Consider the following 27645-nt stretch of genomic DNA (forward strand, 5'->3'; position numbering starts at 1 on the left):
CCCGTTTTTTATTGTCAAAAAAAAAGGAGGGGAAAAGCTAAATAATGCCATTAGAAATATTTTTTATACTATTCTTCAAATTATTATTCTTAATATTTAGTACACTTTCAATCAAAAGTGTTTTATGTATTTATTTATTTATTTTTGCGAAGTCTGAAATGGAGGTTTTTGCACAATTCTTTTCAAAAGTAAACAACTTTTTAGCGATTAACTATTGATGCAAATCCTTTGAGAGTCCAGTATTAATTGTTCTAAAAAGTTTTTTATTTTTTTAAAGCTTAAAAGGGATTTAAAGTAATAGAAAATTTGTATTTTCTGAAAAACAAACTTTTTTTTTTTTTTTAATTTCAAAACAACAAAAAACACCCTTCTACTTTTTTCTACACAGCAAGAGAATGATTTAAATATGCTACAAAAAAAAAAAAAAAAAAATTGATGCAGATCGTTGTAGGTACTCCGGAGATATAACTTAATTAATCTCCAAATTGAAAAAGCATAAAAACTGACTTTAGATAAAGAGTGGCAACACCCAACTGTTCGTAGAATACTTTCTGCCGTTCACACTGAAAGAGAAAAATATTAGCTTGAAATTGATACCAAATTCAGCTTAATTGGTTGAAAAATCAAGAAATTAGAGAGATTTTCTGAATTCATGCCAAAACAGTGACTCCGAAAAATGATCAAAAATCCATTTTTTGAAAAAATTCTCCAAAGTGTAATTTTCATTCAAAAAATTAAAAAGAAAAAAAAATTTGGGCTTTTCTCATAGATATCTGTTTGTAAAAAAAATAATGGACAGAATCTGAGACATGACGGCACATGGCATTACGCGATTTGACGTGAAATGACCCCTACGGAACCTAACACCTATTTTAACACTAGTATTAGGTCTCAATTTACGCGGTTTTGATTTCCGTGGAACGTAACCCCCGCGTAAAACGAGGGTCTACTGTATTTCACTTTGCCCCGCATAGACATGACTAATTGTGAAAAACATAAGTTACATATTATAACAAATACAAATAAGCTAAATATTAAAAGTACTGCACCGTCTATTAGACGGTCCCAATGAATGTTTAAAATGTTAATTCGAGGAACTTTATCGTTTGATAATACGATTATCAAAATATTTTTTGACAGCATCAAATCATCATAAATAGAACTAGTATATTAGTATTGCTTGGTGACTGTAGATTTAATGGGCTGAAAGCTTGGTATGAAATTTCAATAACCCTTTGCATTACTAACCCCACAACCATCACGTATGTAATGACAAATATTTATTTACTAGAAAGTTGCTTGACGGGTGAAAATTGTTTCTACTCTTCTACATTTGAACGAAGCCATTGCCTGTTGGGTGATATTTTGATAGTGGAAATTGTAACCCTAATTCTAGTGGATTAACCCTAAACTCCAGTAGGTAGCGTTCATTGTTGACCACTTTTCCGTTTCTTCATTCCCCTGAAATGACACAGTCCTACCAGTAAAACAGTTTAGTGACCGGATCGAGTTCAGCCAGCAATAAAGCCTTTCCTTGCATGTTAAACATTACCAAAACATATTATCAAGTTATCATGCCGTGGCGCGAGATTCATTGTTGAAACTTGCGGGCTACTCGATCATTGACTATTATTTATATGAGGATGCTTTGATTTTCAGAGGTAATTTTTTTCTTGACTGGAATGGCCTGCATATGTTACTACATAGTTAAAATATTACTAGGTAAATGGCGCTAAACGCGTAGTAAATATTTCACCATTTCACTTTGTCGCACATTCCCCTAGGGAGCGAAGACTGGGCCAGGGCTGCGAACTCGTGGAATCAGAGTCGGACTGATTTTGGGGTGAAGGAGTCGTAGTTGGGAGTCGATCATTTTCCCTCCGAGTCTGCAGTTCTGCCTGGTCTGCGAGTCGGACTAATTTTGGGATAACCAAGTTGGAGTCGTTGGCTCTAAAATTCCCGGAGACGGAGTGAATCATTTTTCCTCCAACCCCGCAGCAATGGTACTAACAGAAAACTTAGTGATGTTACAAGTCGATCAGTTCAACCTCTTTATGAATCGCATCACAGATCTTCAGTGAAGAAACTTACATTCACTCATGTAATTAGAATTGGAAATGAGATTAAGTGTTTTTAGAATATATCTCTCTTTATAATATTAGTACAGATAACTAATGCATATTTATATTTTTGTGTTTGTATTGAGTTTAGCATAGAAACGTCACAGAAGCTTGAAAAAACACATTCCAAAAGGTTGTTTACGTACTTCTTACTTAAAAAAATAATTTTATTTTAATTTATGAATTCTAACTCGCTATTTAAGTGTGAAAACTGAGTAATAAGTTAAAATAAAATGGAAGATTTTATTTGCTCTTGTACTTTTCTATGACGCTTAAGGAAGGTTAACAAAGTGATGGATATTATTCTGCAGCAATTAAAGTTGTAATTTAACAAATACAAAATTTAAGAGAGTGGTAGCAAAGTTTAGTGTGTAAAAGAACGAAAATCATTGCCTTAAAAAGGCAATTTTTACTTTAGAAAATATGGACCACATTGACGAAAACCGATGTGAAAAAAAAGTGAAAACATTTATTACATACCAGGGGTTCTCAAAATATGTGCCGCAATTAAATTCCGCCGAGAAATTTGCCGATTCAAAAAAAAAAGTGAATGTAGTGGCGGGATCTATTGAAAAATGTGGAAATTGAAGGTGAGATATGTCTACCATTAAAGAGAGATATTTGTAAGATCTTGTTGAAAGAGTGCGATGATAGCTTTTCTTTACTAATAATAAAGCTGAAAGTCTCGCTGTCTGGATATATTGATCTCTGTCTGGATGTCTGTGACGCTCATAGCGCCTAGACCGTTCGTCCGATTTTTATGAAATTTGGCACAAAATTAGTTTTCAGCATGGGGGTGTGCATCTTGAAGCGATTTTTCAAAAATTCGATTTTGTTCTTTTTCTGTTCCAATTTTAAGAACATTTTCCCAAGAAAAATTACAATAAGATGAACGAGTAAATTACCAAGTTATCATAACGTGGAACCGTAACATAGGCAAGCCAGTTGGCGAGAAATTCACCATACATTATTTATAAATATACAGGCGAACCAAAAGACCTTTTAATTGTCTACTGCGGGCAAAGCCGTGCGGAGGTACCACTAGTAGTTCATAAAAGTGGTGAGCGAGGTCTCTGAGATCTATTGACAACGGAGTGATGATAGTATTTGTTTTTTAAAAGGGGTAAAAGAATATTGGCAGAGTCTGAAGAAAAAAATGCAGAATAAATACATGTGAATGTTGTAAATTATCATACTAATTTTTTGTTTATATTTTTTCATGTATACATTTAAATGGTTCTAACCGTTTCCTTTCTTTCTTTACAGGTTATGAACAAGGTAAGAGCTCTTTCCAGTCTGGTGAATATCGATTGCTTTTATTTTTGGGGTTTCATGAGGTAACTGCAGTTTTCTGCAGGTCTGTAAGTAAGGTGGATTTTTTGCTCTTCATTAATTTTTTACACATGCTTCCATCGTCATTGGCACGACAGCCCTTTGTGGTCTCTGGCCTTCCTCGCCAGGAAAACACACGAATGATGCGAAAAGGAAAGAAAAAATTGTAATCTCAAGAGCATATTGAGATATATTTTTTTTCTTAATCTGACGCATAAATTTGCCCCTGCGTCCCCTTTATCGAGTCGTAAAATCTTGAAGTCTACCAAAATATTAAGAAAAGTCGCCGAACTTAAAGACTTGGCGAGAAATTGAACACAAGTCTTCACGATAGCAAGACATCCATCTGCCAAACGTGTGAAAGATGTCTAAGACCAGATGACCAGGGAACTACACGAATATAGTGCAACAATGAAAAACGTTAAAATAGATAGCATTAGAAAAAGCGCATTGAGACTTTTTTTGACGCAAAAACTATTTGCCTTCATTCCCCTTGTTATCGAGATGCATGATCTAGAAGTCAGTCGAAATTTTAAGAGAAGTCGCCAAATTAAAAGAATTAAATTTATCACGCAGTTTCACCGTCTGCATCTATCCTTAAATCCTGTGAAAAAATGTTTTCCGCTGCTCGCAGAAACGCGCGAAATTTGGCGACTTTTCTTAAAATCTTGGCCGACTTTAGGGTTTTATATTTCGATAATGGGGACACGAGGGCAAATAATTTATGCGGACAGTTCTTATTCTCTTAATTATTACATTATCGTATGGTTTCCTGGTCATCCCTTCCCATTCCGCCGTCCTGTCAGAAATTGACCTCCAGTTCTCTATATTTTAAAACGGTAAGACCCTCGTCCAGGCAGTCCTTCCATCTTTTCCTAGGTCTTTTTCTTGAGTTAGCACAAATAGGAGTTGCATTCAAGACCTTCAGGACTATTCTCTCTATATTCCTTTTCAATAAGTGGCCTACCCATCCCAGTCTACTTATTTTTTATAGATTTCTTTAGATCATAATCTTTATAAATTTTATAGAACTCTCAGTTATACCGTTTTTGATACATAATGTTTGGTACGGTTTAACCGGAGATCAGCATGAACGAGAGCCGGATAACCGAGGTTCTACTGTATATTTGGCTTTAAAAAAAAAAAAAAAAAAAACTCATGCCTAGTGCTACACTCTCCCGGCAAGGTGGCGAAATTAGTTTTCTACTCTCTATTTTACAAAAAAAGGAAAAAATGTTGTTACTCGTATCAAGTACAAAGAGGGAGTTTTAAATATTTCGAAATTCTATTTTTCTACTTCAAAGTTGCTCTACTTTTTTTAAAATAATTTATTTTTCATTCTGTTTCTGATATGACTCGAAATGAACCAGACTAACAGATTAAATCGTGGCTCAATGATACTTGAAGCAATTGTAGGAAATTTATTTTTCCAATATATGAAATATGTTAGACAACGTGCTTTTGTTTCTGGATTAAAGAACAAAATGTTTTGGAAAAAGTGTAGTCTTTAGTTAAATTTCTAAGCAATGAAAATATATATTTAATTGTTGGTTTCAATTCAAAGTAGAGAAAGGAAGCTGAGAGAAAGGTAAAAAAAATAATTCTTCATTTGAAAATATTTTGATATAATTTAACGTATAAAGTACTAAATTATTTTTTCCGCCTAATTTCTTTGATTTAGAAATGTATTGTTAGTTGGAAAAATACTTATTAATTAATTTCTAGTTGATTAATATTTTTAAGTTTACCCTTATGAGAGACTTTTTTTTTTTTTTTTTTTTTTGAATCATGTGGTAAAAAAAATCCGTAGAAACATCTGTTGTATTATAGAAGTGAATCTCTATTTTCTATGTAAAAATATTTTAAATACATCGAATTGTTTAATTCTAGTTTGTATTTCAAGGCACGTTGTGTAGAATTTTCCCGATAGACTTCTGTCGAATTGTTAAGGAATCATTTTCTCCATTAGTGTTCAAGATCTAGTCAGACAAGTGTTGACAAATTACTTTTAGTTTTCAAAAACATTCTATAATAAATTTCTAATTTTTATACCATTTCTTTAGAAACGTCTACCAAATATTTAAGAAATTTTTTCCATAAAACAACTCTATATATTTTGATAAAATTCTGTAGTTCTATAAAATTAAATCAATTTTTCCAAAAGAGTTTGAAAACCGCAATACTATTGGAAATACTGTTCCTCTGGCAACATATGCTGCTTAGAAGGGAAATGAACGACGACAGGCATCCAAGCGACAAATTCTCCCGGACAGACAAACTGTCTGGGCGACGTTTCGGTACCGGATAATAGTAAAAACAATAACAGAAAAAAAAACCCTCACTATTTGTGGCTATTGCAGCCTCGTTACCATGGAGATCGACTGGATAGACCTCAGTGAAGAAGTATCGATTTTCCACTGTCGATAGTTAGTTTATGCTTTTGCTGAATTTCTATAGAATTAAATCAAGCAAAAATAAATGGTTGTCATTGAGTTTATTTCTTTGTTTCGATTCGGTCTGATAGAAATAGGTTATGGCAGAGCCAGGCTTTCCAGACATGGCTTGATACAACTAATAATGAACGTCTAATTAATGTAAATGTGCATTTTTTGCTAGGAGTTTTATGCCTTATTCTTAGGGATAATCTGTTAGAAAATTCAATGTTTTGTGCATAAAAGTCGAAATTGGTGGTAGCCGCCGGCCGAAGGCGACTAAATGAAAAAATGGCGAGTAAAAATGTTTCTCAATCGCAATCCTATGAGCGATGATCATCTTAAAAAATAAATAAATGGCTTTAAATTTTACAACGGGAATTAAGTAATAGGTAAAATCTTTTCCACCAAAATCATTATACAGCTTTTATAAATCTCATAAATCTTCACTCTACCATGAATTTCTATAACATTATTAAATTTTCATTATATTACTGTCCCATTTACAGGTTCCATTTAGTTATTGTAATTACAGATCTCGGACTCCAACAAAAACATTAAATTTCTTTAAATTTAAAAACTATATTCTTCATAATCGCTAACTTCAGCGGAGTAGCAATTTCTGTAAATGTTTCTAATGATAAACGTCTAAGAATTCATTTTTAAAAAAAGCTATGAATTTAAGGGGTAAAACATCGAACGCTCGTACTTAAGTACACTTCCTTTTGACGTTAAAAATATACACATCTGCAGTGGACGCTGGTTAATTGAATAAACTGCACAAATGCAGATGAATCAATTCGACAAAAACGGAACAAAATCCAGCTTTTACGTGAAATACACCGCCAGCTCAGTCAGTTCCAGCCGAGGACTGCAGTTTCGTGCTTATTAGCACTCATCAGCCCGGCAGAGGAGTGACTGAGCTGGAGGTGGAAAACCTCTTAAGGAAGCCTAGAGTGCCAAACAAACTGGTAGTTAATACAGAATTAGCACTGACCAGACGAGTGACCGAAACAATGGTTCGGTTCAGCTCGAATATTGAAGGCAAGGCAGGAAATACACCGCCAGCTAATAAGCACGAAACTGAATATTCAGCTTTGTTGAATTCGCCGCTTTATTGCTTCACAACTGTTTAGAACAACCGTGATTCGATTAAGCGGCGACCACATTTTATTATAAGCCTCATATGGTGTTCACATCAGTTTGTTTTCCCCCTAAGACTTCACCACTGATGAACCATGGAGCAGCTTTGCGTTATTGGAATTTTTAAGGCAGTTTTTTCAAGGATTCTTTCTTTCTTTTTTGAGGGCTTTTATTCTGGATGGGTACTCCGTCACACTTAAGGGGTGCGCCATCGCTTTTTTTTGGAGGGGGGGGGTCCCTGAATTTACATTCTAAAATCAACTATTACAGTGAAGTTCACGAAAAAATTTCAATGATTTATACTTTTCCGAAGTACAAAATGTCACACAATGATATGGTAATATCAGAATGATAATTCTAAAAGATCTAAGCGAGCTCAGTAACCAAATTATTTGACTAGAGTTATTGAACTGTTTAGAGCGCTGGAAAACCAAACTCCTGTGCAGCATAAAAAAAGTCCAAATTGACCAAAGTTTCCCTACTTCTTCTTGATTAACTTACTTCAACTTTGTACAATCTTTTGCCATCACCGTAAGGGGGAACAAACCGAAATTGCCAATAGTGAGACAGGCAATGCTGCAGTTCTGCACCTAGAACCTGGTGTGATTCAACGATAGAACAAGTCTTGCTGAGAGCAATGAGCAATACAACAATAGAATGCTAAATATTTTCACCTTTTTGTCTCTCAGTTTGGAAATTACAATCTGTTTCTAAAGCCCCCAGAAGTTTCTTTCCTCTCAAGTTGGTAGTAGTATTGCTCGTTGATGATAAAGTGAGTTGCGATGAGACCTTTAACGTTCGTGTAGTAACATCAAAGGATATTGAAGGCAGACAATTTTGTGGCATTGTAAAGGAGGTAAGCAGTTATGTCTTTAGCTTCTGTTACGAGAGTAGTTTTTATCTGTAAAGATGTGTAAGCCCAAACCATCTTTTACACCGAATGGTATGAACAGTAAAGGTGGAATAACAAATTGCTAAAAAACTTCTGGTACGAGTTATGCGCTGATCCTCCATCAGTATTCGATGAATCTGGTTTCAGAAGGAAAAAAATCCTGTATCGTTAAAGTGCTATTATCTGAAGCAAAAGGTTCATCCACCATCCCAGAACGAACAGCTGGTGTCATATATGAGGCAGTGAGAAGCAAAGGGATGTAAGTGGACATTTTCAAGTTTTGAATAAAACGCGTTTAAAGATAACATCATAGGTAGGCTTTCATTGATTTTCTTTTCTAAATCATGCTGTATAGAAGCAACTACCAGGTCTACTAGTACCATCTCTTGCCCAAGACAGAGGAGAGGTTCACCAACCATTTGTACTGGTTATCTCCAAATTTTTAATTTTGTCACTGACATCCCTTTGCTTCTCACTGCATCATATGTAATAGATGGAAGATACCTGCTTGATCATATTTTTCGTTCTGTAAGGTTCAAGGAAATATGCCAGTAATGCAGTGTATAGATCACTTGTAACTATGGGAAAGCTAGTGTCATTTTTGATGGGTGCAAAGAAAGCACCACAGAAATATAATCTGCGTCTTATTACAACAGCCAAGCTCTAGAAGACTTTCTGCGCCTCAAATCTTGTACTTGCTCTGAGGGATTCATTGGATGTAGTGAGTGTTTGAAAAGTCTGAAAGTGGACTGAAGTGTGCAACTATATGCACAAACTGTGCTAGACATAACTGCAACAATAACGATTTTGCTGAGAATCTAGATTCCAAAAAACATTTTGATAACAAAGACTTTGTTACAAGCTTAGGAGAAATCATTTGAAAGCAAAAAACCATTCAGCGTAATTTTTCTGGCCATTGAATCAAATGTGAACCATCAGAGGGGGTGGGGGGAAGGATAATATTTTAGTATATAATTTCGTTTTGAGAGGTCAACTACTGTTCTTATGGGATGGACATTCCTGATTTAATGCATTTTAGATTTGCATGAAATAATATTTCTACTTGAAATAAAAGGGGAGGGGGTGAGTATTTATTTTATTTTGCGAAGGGGGGGGGGGCTGTAGCTTTGAGAGGAGGTGCACCATCGCTCTTTGAGGATGGACACACTTGATTTCTAACTTTAACTTAGCATAAAATAATGTTTCCACATGAAATGTATGGAGGGGGATTCGGGGGTACTGCTTCGTTTTACGGGGATAGGGGGGCTCTGTAGCATTGATGGGTTATGTCATCCCTCTTGGGGGTCAAACACCTTTAATTTCATGCTTTTAAATTTAGTATAACATAATATTCTCACTTTAAATTTACTCTAAAAATTCTGGAAAAATGCCCAAAACAGCAATTTTTAGATGCCCCCATTCCAAAACCCGACGCACAATGGGGTGGAACTTTTTACCTGTTCTTATTGGGAGGGTAATAAACAATTTGCACCAGGTTTAGCTTTTTTTTTTTTTTTTGATGTTTGGGTCCGACCCCTATTTTTGCTGTACTAAAACACATAAAAAACATAAGGGCTTTGACTACATTCTTCGTTTTTGTGGCTTGATGCCAAACAAAAGAAATAAATTTTAAAGATTACAAATTTGATCCGAATAATACGGAGATCCGGAGTAACGAGAGTCGGATAAATGAGGTTCTTTCGTATTTATCTTTAAAACAAAATTCATTTTTGAAAAGAACTATCAGCTTTGGACATTAAAAATAGCCCTATGTTGAGTAGTACAAAATGAATCGATTTTTTCATCTAAGTTACTTCAGCATAGTCTGGAATAGTGACGCTGTTAGTATCGACCCGTGAAATTCCTTCTTGGAAGTTGCAGCGGCGCCAAACCTGTTGACGCCTTTCGCAAAGTCACCTTTCACTCTCCGCGAAATTTAAAGTGAAGTAGCAGTTCTAATACTGTGCGGAATTATGCGTTAAACGTAGTGGTGGGCCTGATACCGTATCCGAGGGAGAAAAAAGAGTCGGATCCGTCGTGCGTTTGACGGATCTTATGCTGGCTTAAATTTTATTACATATCGTCGCCTCAGAGCAACAGTAAGATATCTTAGTATTATTTCTGGGATTAGATATCTTACTGTTGCTCTGTAGCGAAGATATTTCAAATTCTACATGTAGGTAACTATAAAATACTATTAAATTCCGTTTAAATTAGCTTTTTTTTTTTTTTTTTAGCAATCAAAAATTGCTTATTGTCCTCACTTGACCGTCTTTGATGTCCGGTTCCTTTTTCAGCTTGGACCAGGGGCCTTTTCAGCACCACCATTCACCGTCCCCAAAGGCGCGGCTCCTCTGGTCCTGAGCTTCTCCTAGTCCCGCTTCTCCTGGTCGGAGGCGTTCATGTCCTACACACACGCACACTCACACATATACACACACACACGCCTACGTGCATACACACAGGTCTACGTACACACACAACTATGCACACGTAACCGCCCTGGAGAGGAGGGGCAGGCTTGGGGGGACAGGAGCCGTTTCTAGAAACAATAACTCCAATGAGTACGGTCCTGTCTTAGTTCGTGATTGCGAAAAACATAATTTGAATTCAAAATTTCAGAATTCAAATTAATTCTCTCTCTCTCTCTCTTTTTCCCCTACTAGAGGATTATCGCCCTCAGCTTGCGTTCGCTCACTTACTCTCGGGAACTGCAAGCAATACTGCATGTAGGGTGCTCCTCAGTCCTAACTTGCCGCTCTCGTTCATCACATTTCCTACATCATTATAGTCAAGTAGGTGCTAGTTCATAACACTATACAGGGTGTTCCGTTTTAACCTGCAAGACCTCCATTTTCGCAACCGTTATTCCTGGATGTCTATTTCCAGTTACAAAAATGTTCAAAATCAGATGCGGAGTTAAGATATTGAAAGTTTGGTGCAAAAATAAAAATGAATCAAAAAATACAAAATGTAACTTTTTATACGGTCCCCCTTACATTTAGGGAAAAAAATCTCCATTGAAAAATAATCCCAATGCAAAAAGCTTGAAATTAGTGCTTCGAATATTCAACGAAATGTGAAACGCAGAGTTTTGTGACTTACACCACTTTACACTCGCCGTCAATAACACCTTTTTGGGGGAAATATAGTGGTTAACAAGTGTTTAAAATTATATGTGTGTATAGAGTGTGGTTTTGTAGTGTGTTTTTGACTATCACGGCATAACATTTGAATTTATTTTTGAATAGCAATAAAAAATAAAAATACTTTGTTATTTTATTTTGACAACCTGTCATTCTTTTGAAAGGGCGATAAGTCCCAATCTCATCTTCTGCATGCTCCCTTAAAACTTTGAACTGGAATATCTCCTTGAGTTTTGGTCGCACAAATGTCAAGGGTTTTGTGTCAGTAATAGTTTTCAATGGAAATTATTTTCCTAAATATACTGTAGGGGACCTGGGGCCAGTATAAAAAGTAAAATTTTGTATTTTTTGACTAATTTTTATTTTTGCATCACTTTCAATATCTTAACTCGACATCTGATTTTGAACATTTTTGCAATAGGAAGTATGAAACTAGGACTGACAGTTGCGAAAATAGAGGTCTTGCAGGTTAAAACGGAACACCATGTATTTTCGACACAAAAAGCTGGACACGATCTTGCCGAAATGAAACGATAGTTGCCTAAAATTAGCGATGGAGCCGAATCTCAATTACCAAATTATCTCCCGCCTTTCGGAGCATAATTTAACTTCAAATGGTTTTGTTGATCAAATGCAAAATTATTATGCAACAAATTTAGCCACATGTTAAACATGCATCACTTGAAATAACTCTTTTTTTTTCGAGGTAGACCGTGCAATGCCGGGTGACGCAGCTGGTTATAAAATAGAATTTTTATTTAATTGAACAAATTTTTTTTAATCTACATGAACCGGATAAACTGGAGATCCGGATAAACGAGGCTCTATTGTACGATGAAAGTAAAACATTTATTTTTACTATCACAAAATACAACATAAGTTTCAATCTATGTTCAAGAGGTGCGGGTAAGATATTATAGAAAAATAAGTTAATGAGTGGGATGAGCTCGCTTTTTTGTAACTAGTACTCCTGTTCTTGGTTGCGTTTTAGTAAAGTCACAACGCTAGTCACTATAAAATCAAGTTTGTTCCTATACTTTGTTTTTAATGCAACAAGTGTTGAAAATGCTTTTTCTCGCAACGTAGATTCGTGAAAATGGCAAATGTAGTCTAAGAGCTTCCTGTAATACATTACTTTGAAGTATTTGATTTAAAATTAATAATATTTATAGTCGTAAGTATTATTTGAAGTGTTCAAAACTCTAAAAAAAGAAACTATACAGTCGAACCTCGTTAAACCGCCAACCTTAGTAATGGGCCAGAAGTTGGCGAAAGTCGAGGGTGGCGGTTTCACGAGTTTTCCCCAAACCTGCATAAATGCAAGTTTTCCTCAAACCCTACAAGTTTTTGTGAAAAAACATTTGAAGGCACGTATTTTTCTTTCCAAATGAAGTTTGAAAAATAACAGCCACTGGATTTCTAGCAGTGTGTCACGGCTCATGGACGGTTCTATGTCTACCTTTTTTTCCCTTTTCCAGAACTTGAAAAGTGTTTATCTATAAGCAAAAGTGGTGTGCAGGTCCTAGTTTAATTTGGTGCCCCACTCACAATAAAACCTGAACGTTATTAAAAGTACAAATTTCAAAAAAAAGGTAGAAATAAATAAATTTACCCTCTTTTGGTGCCCTTAAAAGTATAGTGCCCAGATTCACGGACCCACAGGACCGTGCATTGATCAGGCCATGACAATAAATTGATGGCTTATGAATCGGTATTTATTTTGAAACTCGTAAATTAGAACTTTTTCATGCATGCTAAAGATTGTTTTCGGCATCTTAGGAGATGGAAGCAAATTAATACGATGTTATAGAGTGTTGATACAAACTTGTTTGCGGAAGTCTGCACAGTGTCAATAACAGGTTAAGTCTCAGCACCCTCGTTTGCTTTCCAGAACAGAAAAGGGGGTAAAGAATAAATGCTTTTGTAGCTGAGTAGTGAAATGTCAAAATGAAGAGAGAGAGAGAGAGATTCACTCTTTCCTTACAACCAAGTTTGAATTAATTGATATGCATGAAATACACCGCCAGCTCAGTCATTTCCAGCCGAGGACTGCAGTTTCGTGCTTATTAGCACTCATCAGCCCGGCTTGGGAAAGTGACTGAGCTCGAGATGGAAAACCTCTTAAGGAAGCCAAGAGTGCCAAACAAACTGGTAGCTAATACAGAATTAGCGCAGACCAGACGAGTGACCAGAAGCAATGGTTCGGTTCAACTCGAGGATTCGTCTGGTCTGCGCTAATTCTATGTCAGCTACCAGTTTGTTTGGCACTCTTGGCTTCCTTAAGAGTTTTCCATCTCCAGCTCAGTCACTTTCCTATGCCGGGCTGATGAGTGCTAATAAGCACGAAACTGCAGTCCTCAGCTGGAAATGACTGAGCTGGCGGTGTATTTCATGTATTTCTGCTTTAGCCCTGGCTATTGGGCGGTAATTTACTTATATAATTGATATGGTTTTTCAAGATGGCGGTTTAAGCAACAATATTATCATACCAAGTATGCAGTTTCCCTCGAAAATCGGTGGTGGACGGCAGGGTGGCGGTTTAACGAGGTTCGACTGTATTCTTATTAAAAAATGAGATATATATTTCCGTAAATATGTTCCAAACGAAAGTTTCAGCCAAACGTTTCGTTATTGAGAATTGATATTCAAGCTAATTTATACTTAGTTCTAGGCTATTTTATTTATTTTATTTTATTTATTTATTTTTTAATTTAGAAATACTATGTTTGCGAAAATAATCTGCAAATTTCAAAGACATAAAATTTGCATACCAAATGGAACTAAAAGCAACCCCTTCCTGCTGAATCGATTCAATTGGCTTAATTTTTACAGGCGTCTTGCCAAGTTCCACGCGAAACGTAATTGAACAGTAATCAGGAGTGTTATGGCTTTGATAAGATTTAGTACATACAGGATGTATCAGTACAGCGTTAGCAACTTTCAGAGCAGATCGAGTACACCTGGACGATGGGAAAACCACATAGCAATGCATGGTCGGAAACGCTTTCCTGGCGTGGTAGTGACGACACAAATCACCTAAAAGACAAGACAAGAATTAGAAAAGAAAATATGTTTTATTATCCTTAGTTTTTTGCTGTAAACAGCAAAAACCTAAGGAAAAAGAACATTAAGAAGCCAACTATCGTCATCGAAGTAGATGTTCGAAATTACCGGGCCGTGATGCATCCTTCTATCACTCTGTCAGCAGATTAAAGCTTCATAGCGAGCACGGCAACAAAAACCGCGTGTGCGCATGCACTGTCATCTGATGCTGCGGTTTATCTACATCAATTGTTTTCACATCTATCGTGTACACCAGACAAAAACTTACCAGCATTTTTGCTGCACTTAAGATAATAAACATGTCTTTTCCTCTTATTCGTATCTTGTCTTTCTTGTGCTTTGTGTCGTCACTATTGCGTCAGGAAAGCGTTTCCGACCATGCATTGCTGTGTGATTTCCCATCGTCCAGGTGTACTGTATCTGCCTTGAAAGTCTGTAAACGCTAAACTGATGCGCCCTGTACATTACGCGCGAATTCTGGATTTAGAACGAAAGTAACGTAATGTTTTTGCCCTTTCATTTGATGTAATTTTTTTTCCTCTTAGTTCCTCTCCCACGTGGGGGTGCCAGAAGACTTCTCAATGGTTGACGTCATCGACCTGGACGACGAGCACCTTGAGAAGATGCCCAAGAAAGTTTTAGCAGTCTTGCTTCTCTTCCCCACTGGTGAACAGGTAAGTGCGTGTAATATCGCTCGTATGCGCTGTTGATATTTTTAGGATCTCAAAAGCACAGTAGAACTCCAATTATCCTGACTCCAGCAATCGGAATCTCTGATTATTCGAATTGCTTTCAGACTTTCAAGAAAAAAAGAAATGAGGCAGAAACGTACTGAAATTCGCAAGATAATTATTGTGTTTTTAGCGCGATATTATCCTTCCCTCCGCGAAGTTAGTCAAACCGTTACTTGACCGAAATGTTCAGCAAGCAATAACATTTATTTACAGTACCATAGTACATAAACTAACTATGGTAACTAATGTGCAGCACTTGTAAATACGCTTTGCATGAAAAGGTGAATTATGTAAAATGTCTTTTTCTTTAAAAACTGGAAAGTCGCCCGTCAAGGTATGACGGAAGAAAAGTCTTCTACTCTTCTGCATTTGAACGAAGCCATTGCCTGTTGAGTGATATTTTGAGAGTGGAAATTGTAACCATAACTCCAGTGGATTAACCCTAAACTCCAGTAGGTAGCATTCATTGCTGACCACATTTTCGTTTCTTCAATCCTTTGGCTTCATTCATTTGGCTACTATAATTGAGGATAGCCCCCCCCCCCATTTTCAACATACATGCATACATTAATTAGTTAAAATAGGCTCCCTTTTCAGAAAAATCCAATTATCTGATTTTTTGATTATCCGAAATGAGGTCCAGCCCAATTGATTCGGACAATTGGTGTTCTACTGTAGTCATGCATCATTACGATTATTTAATAAGTACAAATTTACGTTACACACGAGCAACAATCTGCATGTATCAACTTTAGGACGTTTGAAAATAACATGCTCATCGCCTCATCAGCTCTCTTTCGTCGAATTTTATCTGGATTTCTCGTCAGAGGACAGTATTTGTTGCATTAGAAGCTAAAAGGGCATCTAGTCTTTACTGAATCAGAAGCTAAAAGGGCATCTAGTCTTTACTGAATCAGATTTACAGTGCAGCTCAAGATTATTGACGCACGGCCTTGGACCACTTCAAAGCCGGTTGAAAACAAGAAAAGCATAGGGTTCTGTAATAAAGTGTTTGCGAAACACGTTTTCTTTCGTAAAGCGACTTTGTTTGTTTTAAATAAGGAATAAAATTCAGTTGAAAAATGGCGCTTAACTGACAGATAAGGTGCACACTGTGGTGTGTGTAGCACAATTTTGTCTCATTTCATTAAGAACTAGTGGCACCCGCTCGGCTTTGCCCGTAGTAGAAAATTAAAATGTCTTTTGGTTCGCCCGTATATGCACAAATTATGTGTGGTGAATTTCTCGCCAATTGGCTTGCCCATGTTACGGTTCCACGTTATGATAACTTGGTAATTTACTCGTCCATCTTATAATTTTGCTCGGGAAAATGTTCTTAAAATTGGAATAGAAAAAGGACAAAATCGAATTTTTGAAAAATCGCTTCGAAGTGCACACCCCCATGCTACAAACTAATTCTGTGGCAAATTTCATGAAAATCGGATGAACGATCTAGGAGCTATCCGCGTTACAGAGATCCTGACAGAGATCTAGATCTCCAGACAGACTTTCAGCTTTATTATTAGTAAAGATGACTTAGGTCACTTACATGAATTAGTATTCGTTAAATCAGTGGTTTCTATCAAAATAAGAGGGTTTTCAGTATAACCATCCTGTTGATTACCTAAAAGAATTATCCCACTTTCCTCCCGATATTTGTGCAAAGCCTTTGCATTTATTTATTGTTTTTCTTATTACCGATTGGCAACGAACGGTAAGAACTTTTCCAGCATTGTATGTCATGTGTTTTGTCTTTCAACCATTATGTTATGTGAAATGCAGCTGTGTCTTCTGGTTTCATGTTAACAGAGCTAACAGTTTTCTGCTTTAAGATAAAATAAAATAGTTATTTAAAATTATACAGTCCACGCTTATTCCTTTGCGAGCCATCGAATTTACATGGACCTTCGCAGCCGGATACTTGCACGTTTTCAAAATGGAACTGTACACACTCAATCGCAAACGAGGTGTACTTAGAACCAAAATCGGCAAAATTGCCTCATTTATTCAAAGCTTTAAGCCAACAGAAGACAAAAACCAAGACTTGGTTATTATTGGAACTAAATTGGAAGCTGTGTATTCTGCAAAAACCGTCGCTACAGAATTAATCGACGGATATTGCAACCTTCCTGATTCCGTGGATATCAAAGATAACCTAACTTTAGCGGAGGCTATCGCTGAAGAACTTGAAGAACTGGAGGTAAAATATAAAATTTTACTTTCTAAATTGAATAATGAAGAAGTTAAAAATGGAAACATTAAAGCTAATATGAAAATTCCTGACCTTCCTTTACCAACATTTAATGGTAAATATGAAGATTATCAGAACTTTAAAACTCAATTCACTACCGTTATAGGAGAAAATAATGCTTTAAACGATACTCAAAAATTGTGTTATTTGAGGGCTTCGTTAAAAGCCGATGCTAAGCTTATTGAAAGTCCCCAAGACACCTACGATTCGCTATTTAAAGCGCTAGATAGTCGTTATGAGAACAAACGTGCTATTGTTGATGCACATATAACTAGCTTAATTAATTTTGAAAAGGTTCATGAGAACTCCTACCAATTAAGATTGCTTGTTGACAATATAAAAAGAAATCTTCGCTCACTTCAAAATTTGGGTTTCGATAGAAATAATTTATCTGATGCGTTTCTATTGAATGTATTAAGTCAGAAATTAGATCGAGAATCCAAGAAAATATTTGAAATGTCAAACAAATCAACGAAAATTCCCACTTTTGATAAATTTCTAGAATTTTTAGAAGAACGAGCTAGAATTTTAGATGGGCTAAAAAATTGTTCTTCAACTAGTAAACAACCATTTCCCAACAAGCAAAAACCGAATTTCGATAGCAAATCCAAATCGCTTGTAATAAAAGGAAAAAATAATCCTTGCGAGTGTGCACAAATCCACAAATTATACCGCTGTCCTAAATTCAAGGCTAAGTCGTTATCGGAACGTATTGAATTTGTGAAAGCGCATAATATATGTCCTCGATGCTTGAATCATACCACTGATTCAAATTGCAGATCTGAATTTCGCTGCTCAAATTGTGTTTCGCAAAATAAAAACGCGTTACATTCGTCACTTCTTTGCTGGTTTTCGAATGAGAATCGAAAAATGTTTGCGCAAAGGGAAGACGAAAGAAATTCATCCAATGAATCTGCAGTTACGAACTCGTTTATTTCAGCTGTGGAAAAAAATTCCGTCAATGAACCTTCAGTTACGAACTCGCTTATTTCAACTACGAAAACAAAAAGTAGTGGTTTAATTAACTCGTGCGTAATATTTATTGCTGATAAACATGGCAAGAAAATTCCAGTTAGATGTACTTTAGATTCAGCTTCTGAAAACTCAATTATATCTTAAAAGATTGCCGACGGTCTAGGATTAGTCAAGAAAAAAATAAATATTCAAATTACTGGTATTAATAACTCATTTTCTAAAGTTTCACATTTTGTTACTGCTCAAGTCTCTAACCTCCTAGGCAGTTTCAAACAAAATGTTGATTTTTTAATTGCTTCAGAAATTATTAAATGTCATCCTTCGAAAAGAATTGACATTCGGTATTTAAATATACCTTCTAATATTACACTTGCTGATCCTAACTGGTGTAATTGCTCGGAAATTGATTGCTTGATAGGCTGTGAATTTTTCTTTGATATTTTAATGCCTAATAAAGTTAAAATTCAGGGAAGTAATCTACTTTTGCAAGAAACAGTTTTTGGTCACATTGTTAGTGGTTCCATTCCAAATTCAAATGAAAACTCCAATCAAGGCAATCACTGTTTTCTAACTAAAGGTATGGTCTCTTTAGACAACACTTTAAAATCATTTTGGAATATAGAACATGTTCCAGATAGTGAAAAACCTATAAGTGATGAGCTTAAGTATTGTGAAGATTACTTCACGAAAACTCATTATAGAAAACCCGATGGTCGTTATGTGGTTTCGTTACCCTTCAAATCGGATATAAACGCAATAAATTTAGGCAACTCAAAACAAATCGCTTCCAAGAGACTCGATAAATTATGGCGAACTCTCGAATGCGATCCTAAATTAAAAGCCATGTATACTGAATTGCTACACGAATATCAAACTTTGGGTCACATGGAAAAAATTGTCGATTCTCAGGATATCTACGATTCTGAATATTTTCTTACTCATCATGGGGTACTGCGTCCTGAAAGTGTTTCAACCAAACTTCGCGTAGTCTTCAATGCAAGTCAGAAAAGCAATTTAAATATCTCTTTGAACGATGTTCTTTATAAAGGAGGTGTTATTCAAGATGATCTCTTAGCTATAATGCTACGCTTTCGTAAGCACCGGTTTGCATTTACCGCTGATATTAGCAAAATGTTTCGTCAAATTGAAATCAACCCTGATCAAACTCACTTTCAAAAAATACTCTGGAAGCAAGATATTAGTGAACCTGTATCAGTTTTTAGTTTAAAAACTGTTACGTATGGAACTGCTCCTGCAAGCTTCTTAGCAACACGAGTGCTAAAGCAATTAGCATTAGACGAGCAAAAGGAATTTCCTCGTGCGTCTGACGTCCTTTTGCACGACTTTTACATGGACGACTGCTTGTCTGGCGCTTCCAACGAACAAGAGCTTAGGACACTTCAAAATGATTTAGTTGAGCTACTTCAACGGGGAGGCATGACGCTTCATAAGTGGTGCAGCTCCAACGTACCTTATGGCTTTGAAGTTTTCTCATTCGACAAGGAGTCTGAAGCCACAGTGAAAACTCTAGGAGTGTTATGGAACAATTCTAGTGATGCCTTTTGTTTCAAGGTTGCTATAGCAACAAATACAAAGCCTACAACGCGTGATGTTCTTTCACAAATAGCTCGTCTTTTCGACCCACTTGGATTATTGGGACCCCTCATCAGCAAAGCCAAGTTTTTTATGCAAAAGCTTTGGCTCCTTCAGCTAGACTGGCAGGATCCTTTGCCAACTCCTGCTCTGCAAGAATGGCTCTCATTTATTGAACAGCTCCCTACTATTGAATTTGTGAAAATACCAAGATTCGTACTAACTCCAAATTATAAAATAATTGCCCTCAACGGTTTTTGTGACGCATCTGAAAAAGGATTTGGTGCAGTGATATACACACAAGTTTACTCAGAAACCGGTGAAAGTTCCAGCCGACTTCTTTGTAGCAAATCGAGAGTTGCTCCTATCAAAACTCTAACCATTCCTAGGTTAGAATTATCCGCTTGTCTGCTCTTAGTGAAACTTATGCGCAAAGTAATCCAGTCTCTCAAGATCCAAATAGCTGAAATAAATCTCTGGTCGGATTCAACGATCGCTCTAAACTGGATAAAGACATCACCGCACTTGCTCAAAACTTTTGTTGCAAATAGAGTAAGTAAAATTCAAGAGCTATCTGCAAACTGCAAGTGGAAATTCATTCGATCTGAACTTAATCCCGCTGATGTTTTGTCACGTGGTTTAGACGCATCATCTTTAATTGACTGTCAATTGTGGTTTAATGGTCCTGATGTTTCATCAATGCTCAAAAATGATGACATCAGTTTCGATGAAAATTTCGAAAAACCATTTAAACAAGAGTTTAAGGTTAACACTTCTCCTAGTTTAATTTCAAGTAATGAATGTGATTTCTTTGATTATATAGTAAATTTGTCCAATAATTTTGTAAAAATAATTCGTATTGTAGCATTTATTTTTAGGTTTGTAAATAATTGTAGAAATGTAAGTAAGTTAAGTGGAGCTCTGTCTACTGAAGAATTTAAATATGCTAAATATGCTTTAATCAAACATTTTCAAGGTAAGAATTTTCCTGCAGAAATTAAAGCTTTAAAGAAATCACTTCCAGTACAGCCAAATTGTCCGTTAAGGTTTCTTAACCCTTTTCTAGACCAAAATGGTTTATTGAGAGTTGGAGGACGATTGTCCAATTCTGATCTTGCCTATGATCAGAAACACCCTCTCATTTTGCCTAAAAATGAAAATTTTACTAAGATCATATTTTTGCACTTTCATTTATGTAATTTACATGTTGGTCCGCAGGGTCTACTAAATGCCGTTAGACAACATTATTGGCCATTAAATGGACGTAACACTGCGCGAAAAATTGTACATGAATGTGTAAGATGTTTTAAAGTAAAACCCTCTAGTGTAAGTCAAATCATGGGAGATCTTCCAGGTGAAAGAATAAAGCCTAGTCCCCCATTTACGAATGTGGGTCTTGATTTTTGTGGCCCCTTTCAAATCATGTTTAAAGGGCAAAGAAAGGGAACTTATCAAAAAATCTATGTTGCAATATTCATCTGTTTGGTAACTAAAGCGGTTCACTTTGAAATTGTAACCGACTTGACAGCTGATTCTCTTATGGCTACTTTGAAGCGATTTTTCGCTCGCCGTGGAAAAAGCTCAGTCATTTTCAGTGACAATGCCACAAATTTCAAGGGTACATCTTCGGAAATTAAACATTTAATTAAACTTGCAAAAAATAATCAATGCTTTACTAATTTTGTGACAAGTGAAGAAATTAAATGGGAATTCATTCCTCCACGTTCCCCCTCATTAGGTGGATTGTGGGAAAGAGGAGTTCAGAGTTTTAAGTACCACTTGAAACGAACCATAGGTACATCTAGATTAACCTTTGAAGAATTTTTAACCGTTACTGCACAAATTGAAGCCATCTTAAATTCTCGCCCCCTATCACCTATTTCTTCCGATCCTGAAAATTTTGAAATATTAACACCAGCCCATTTTTTAATCGGTAGGCCATTGACTGCCCTTCCTGAACCACAGCTTACTGATGTGAATGAAAATTTACTTAAAAAATGGGAAAAATTACAAAAATTGACGCAAAGTATCTGGAAAAATTGGTCAAATAATTTTCTAAGCCATATGCAACAACGATCTAAATGGTTATTCAATAAAAACAACATAACTGTCGGAATGATGGTACTTTTGAAAGATCCTGATTTGCCTCCATTGAAATGGTTTACAGGCCGGGTGACTGAAGCTATACCTGGGAAAGATGGTAAGGTAAGAGTGGTCATAGTGCGTACATGCAATGATTTATTTAAAAGATCAATTTCCAATATTTGTATACTTCTAATTCAAGATAATGCTCAAATAACTCCTTCAAATTAAAATTTATATCTTTTGAAATTGAATATTTCAAGGCTGCCCGGGATGTTGATTACCTAAAAGAATTATCCCACTTTCCTCCCGATATTTGTGCAAAGCCTTTGCATTTATTTATTGTTTTTCTTATTACCGATTGGCAACGAACGGTAAGAACTTTTCCAGCATTGTATGTCATGTGTTTTGTCTTTCAACCATTATGTTATGTGAAATGCAGCTGTGTCTTCTGGTTTCATGTTAACAGAGCTAACAGTTTTCTGCTTTAAGATAAAATAAAATAGTTATTTAAAATTATACAGTCCACGCTTATTCCTTTGCGAGCCATCGAATTTACACATCCCGTTTAGAGAAAAAAAAGCAAAATGGATTAAAACAAAATTTATATAGAAAGACGTGCCATAAAATCCTAAATTTGATACGATTTTTTTTACATCATCCCTTCTCTCGAGAGAAACGCGAAAAACTGCGTTTTGAATGAGCGATACAACGAATGGTGACCGTTTAAGGATTTTTTCGGCCAGAAAATTGCCAGTTTCTACGCCAAATCGCATAATTCTGTAAAAGTTGTTTTTCCGCTAGTAGAGTATCAGTGCAGGAAAACAGTGTGTCCTCGTTATTTATAGGTCGTGTTCGAATGCAGCAATTCCCAACCTTTTTTTGCTGGAGGGCGGCATCTCAAATTAAAATCATTCTCGCAGGATGGAGCAATATCAAAATATTTCATTATTTATCATATAACATGGAAAAATATGGAAAAGGAAACAAAATTAAAAATCAAAAATTATTGAATAAAGCGATCAGTTAACTCGGGCTCACCGGGGAATAACCGGTAAGTTCTAATGGAGCAGTGGTGCTCAACCTACGGCCTGTGGACCACATAGGCCTTCGAAGCTGACTCATGTGGCCCGTTGTTCTGCTCAATATGGCGAAACGAAAAACACGATCAGTCACAATATTACAAATTTGGATATTAGTCTCTGGAAAACATAAGCGAATTTCACATTTGGAATACTTGCACCAACTAATGAAAACAACTATTCTCAATTTTTAAACTCTTTCTTTTTCCATGTTTTCCTTTGCTAGCAAGGAAGAATTAAAATATTAAAACATTTCTGTTTTTATGTGTGTGTATTCTGGCCCGCTGGAATCACCTTAATATGAAGTTCGGCCCTCGGTCAAAAAAAAAAACTAGTATGTTGTGGCCATCACGAAACTTTTTTCTATATTTTTTCTTTTTTTTTCTGATCCCTCCCCATGCTTGACGAGGAAGCAATATTCCCAACAAAAACAAAATTACACATGCAAAAACTTGACTACCATCCCAATGTCTGGATTATTGCAAAAGCAAAGCAAAGAGCGAAAATTGAAAGTTATTTTAAAAACCTTGCTTGAATTAATTACAAATATTTTATTTGTTAACAAACGCAAGATGGCAACAGTTAAAATTTTTAAATCATCGCGATTTTCTGGTTATTTTCCAACAGTTAATATCACGCGAAATACGCAGACGACAGTCTATTACAATTTATCTTTCTTATTGCTGCACTAGCAAAAATACCCGGCGTTGCCTGGGTCAGTAATAATTATGAGAAAAAATCGTTACTTGCTTTTGTTTTCTGGTTTGAGTGAAAGAATTTAAAACACACCTTTTTGACGTGATTAAAAATAGAGTTTCTTCCTTACCCATAAACGAAAGCACTATATTTAAGCATATACAAATTTCCAAAACATGAAATTATTCTTCTCATGTTTAAACAGATTAATCTGTTGATACTTTTTTTTTTTTTTTTAACATGGAGTCTAAAACCTTCTCTGTACTGCTATTGAAGTTGCTCGTAATCCCCTTATACTTGCTTTAGTTATTTTGGGAAATTTCAATCATTGTGGGCTCTTGATGCGATTTTACCGAATTTGCGGGAATCGTTTTGGGATACCTTCGATGATGCTCCCTCCTTCTTTCCTTACTTTGTAAAACGATATTGTAAACTTGATGCATTACAGAGGATGACTAACAACATAAAGTAACATTTAATAGACAAGACTACAAGATGCATTCATAATTTTGTAATACACTATTCTACCAATATATTCAAGTATTGTTGCCGCTGTGGCACAAAAACAATCAAACTAAATTTAGTCAAGGCTTATGTTAAGTGCAATAAACAACACTCCCCCTCACGAACATAAGCTTATAAGTCCAAGTCCTTGGCACAATATTTTAATTCTATGACCATTAAGAGCTTTAGTTAATAGATCTTCCAGCATGTCTTCAGATTTTTTATAAGCTATCTGAATTTCATTTTTGGCAACAATATCTAGGATGAAATGTTCTTTGACAGAAATGTGCTTTGATCTTGAACCTATGATTGGATTTGATGCAAGCTTCTGAGCTGCTTGATTGTCATTGAATATTTGAATGCTAGGATGAGGAATACACATGTCTTTTGCAAGTTGCTTTAAATGTAAAGCTTCTTTTGCAGCTTCAGTCAAGGCCATGTATTCAGCTTCTGCGGTTGATAAAGCAACCGTTTTCTGCTTTCTTGATTCCCAACTAATTGCAGCTCCAGCGTATATAAAACAATATCCTGTGTAGGAACGGCGATCTAATGTACACGAAGCCCAGTCTGCATCAGTAAATCCAGTTATATTCCGTTTAGTTTTTTTAAATATTAGACCATAGTCTTTAGTGCCTTGGAGATACCTTAAAACTCTTTTAGCAGCATTCCAATGTTGCATGTTGCAACATGTATTAAACTGACTTAAATAACTTATGGCATAAGAAATATCTGGCCTTATGGCAATAGAAAGATACATGAGTGAACCTATCAAATTTTGGTATGGAATGTTATTCTTTTCTTCAGAGTGTGCTTTTTCTAATTTGATATCAGGATCTATTGGATTTGAAACCGCTTTGCAGTCACTCATGTGAAATTTTTCTAGAATTTTTTTAATGTATTTTCGTTGTTTGACTACAATTTTATCATGCGATTGTTCAAATTCCATTCCTAAGCAATATTTTAAGTCTCCTAGATCTCTTATTCTAAAACTTTCCATTAAACTTTTCTTTAGATCGTTTACAGCTTCATTGTTATTTGTTGCAATAATTATATCATCAACATACACAGCTAAAAGAATTCTATCTCCCCCTTTCTTCATTGAGTATAAGCATGGATCAGCTGTGGATGACGAAAATCCAAGTTCCATTAACTTCGCATTAATTGTTTTGAACCATTGTCTTCCAGCTTGTTTAAGTCCATATAATGCCTTCTTTAATAAGCAAACCTTTTCTTTAGAGTTTTTCTTTATGTCACTTAACATTTTTTGAGTTTTTAAGAAAAGTTCACTGATCTCATTTTCAGTTTCTTCCAAAAGTATTTCTTGAAGAAATTTTTCAAGACATGTAGGTTTCTCCATGTAAACTTTCTCTTCCAACTTTCCATTTAAAAATGCTGTTGATACATCTAGTTGTGAAAGCTTTAAATTTTCTTCAGCAGCAATCCCCAACAGAAATCTAATTGAACTTAGTTTTGAAACAGGCGCAAAGGTAGCAAAAAAATCTTCATTTGGTCGTTGAGCAAATCCTCTTGCCACTAAGCGAGCTTTCTTCCTTTCTAAAGTTCCGTCAGGATTTAGTTTTTCCTTTAAAATAATTTTTGAATCAATTACATTGAAATCATTTTCTTTCTCAACAATTTCCCATGTTCCATTCAAAATATGAGCTTTGATTTCATTTTTAATTGATTCATTCCAATCTGAAGATGATGACTCAATTGTTTCATCGCAAAGAAAAGAAGTGTCAGAAAGATCATAATCTTCTAACCAGGCAGGCAGTTTTCTGTCGCGTTTTGGTCTTCCTCCTTCAGTTTGTTCAACAACTTTATTGTCTCTAGTGTCAAAATTTTCTTCCTTACTGTCGTTTGTTTCATTTTCATTTAAATTGGTTGTTTCTTCATGTGAAACTTCATTTGTTACATCTATACTATGAAGTTTCTCTTTCTTCAAATGTATTTATGTCTTCAGATATTTCATCAACTCTTTCTGATATAATATTAGCATTATTTGAGCTCGGTTCTTTAAGAAATGAAAATTTGTCAGTTTCAAAGTTCGGTTTAAAAATAACATTTCTTGATATTTCTACTTTTCCAGTATCTGGAAAATAAACTCTATATCCCTTTATATTTTCTTCATAGCCAACAAAGATTCCTTTCTTACTTTTTGGATCCCATTTTCTTCTATGTTGTTTAGGAATTAAAACAAATACATCTGTTCCAAACACTTGTAATTTGTTCAAATCAGTTTTCCTGTTGAACCATAATTCATTAGGAGTTTTCCCTTTAATAGTACTTGTTCCTGTACGATTAAGAACATACGTTGCAGTATTTCTAGCTTCAGCCCAGAATTCTTTCTTCATATCTTTTGTACAAAGCATACTTCTAGCTAATTCTGCAACTGTTCTATTCTCTCTTTCTATTTTTCCATTTTGTTGTGGAGTGTATGTACAGGATTTCTGGTGTCTAATTCCTTTTTCTTCTAAAAATGAAGCTATATCTGCATTTAATGCTTCCAACCCTTAATCTGTTCTTAAAATTTTTACTCTATTTACTGTAACATTTTCAGCAAGTAGAACAAATTTTTTAATCTTATTCTTTACTTCAGATTTATTTTTTAAAAAATAAACTGATCTATAATGACTAAAATCATCTTTAAGTAGTAACAAATATCTAGATCCCCCAATTGATGGTTCTTCCATTGGACCGCATACGTCAGCATGGATGACTTCAGCTGGGACTTGACCAATGTTTTTACTTCTTGTAAATGGTAAGGTGTGTTGTTTTTCAAAAATACATGATTCGCAGAAAAAATTTTCTTCATCAAGGAATTTTACTTCATTTTCTTTTAGAATTCTTCTTACTTGATGAATATTTTGATGCGCCATCCTTTCATGCCAAACTTTCTAACTTTCTATTTTTCTACAATATGTTCCCAAAAAGGCAGTTTCTTCCACTTCAAACATTAGTTTATAAAGTTTTCCCTCTCTTTTCCCAAAAATCTTGACATCATTTTCTTTCTTTACCTTGCATGTATTTCTATCCAATTCAAAAATATACCCCTTGTCAGTAACTGAGCTTATGGAAAACAAATTGCATTTTAAATCTGGAACATATAACACATTTTTCAAATCTCCATACTCCCATTTTCTACCATTAAAATATTTAATTTTGATGTCACCTTGACCTGCTGCATCAGTTGTATTTCCATCAGCTATTTTAATTTTCACCGCATTTGCCAATTCTGTATAATTTTGGAGCCACGTTTTATTGCAAGTCATATGCTCACTAGCACCCGAATCTGCGTACCATTCTCTGTTTTGAAGTCTTTCTTCAGTGAACAAAGCCATAGTTGTATAAGCAGCACGATTGTATTTTCCCTTTCCTTTATGCACTTCATTTCGATGACAATCTTTTGCTTTATGGTTTTGCTTATGACATACAAAGCATAAATTTTTATCAAAATCTTCTTTTAAGGGACATTGGTTTGCAAAATGTTCTTTCTTGCAAATAGTACAAGTTATATTTCTGTTCTTGTGATTTTTCCTTGTATGCTGGTTCATTTTCTTGCTTGCTAAAGCTATTTCTGTTTTTCTGGACATATTTTTC

At 35.4% G+C, this 27645-nt stretch overlaps 1 protein-coding gene across 2 annotated transcripts in view; it reads left to right on the forward strand.

The window, feature by feature from the left end:
* The window catches only part of LOC129229605 (ubiquitin carboxyl-terminal hydrolase isozyme L3-like), a 100924-nt gene that overhangs the window by 18999 nt on the left and 54280 nt on the right, over nt 1-27645 (forward strand). Inside the window, exons 2-3 of one of the 2 annotated variants that reach the window (XM_054863945.1) lie at nt 3387-3398; nt 14674-14802. In XM_054863945.1, coding sequence (XP_054719920.1) covers nt 3387-3398; nt 14674-14802 — 141 coding nt within the window. The remainder of the gene's footprint in view (nt 1-3386; nt 3399-14673; nt 14803-27645) is intronic. The other variant, XM_054863946.1, reaches the window with a different exon arrangement.

This window comes from Uloborus diversus, chromosome 9 (assembly GCF_026930045.1).
Source record: "Uloborus diversus isolate 005 chromosome 9, Udiv.v.3.1, whole genome shotgun sequence".
NCBI lineage: Eukaryota > Metazoa > Arthropoda > Arachnida > Araneae > Uloboridae > Uloborus > Uloborus diversus.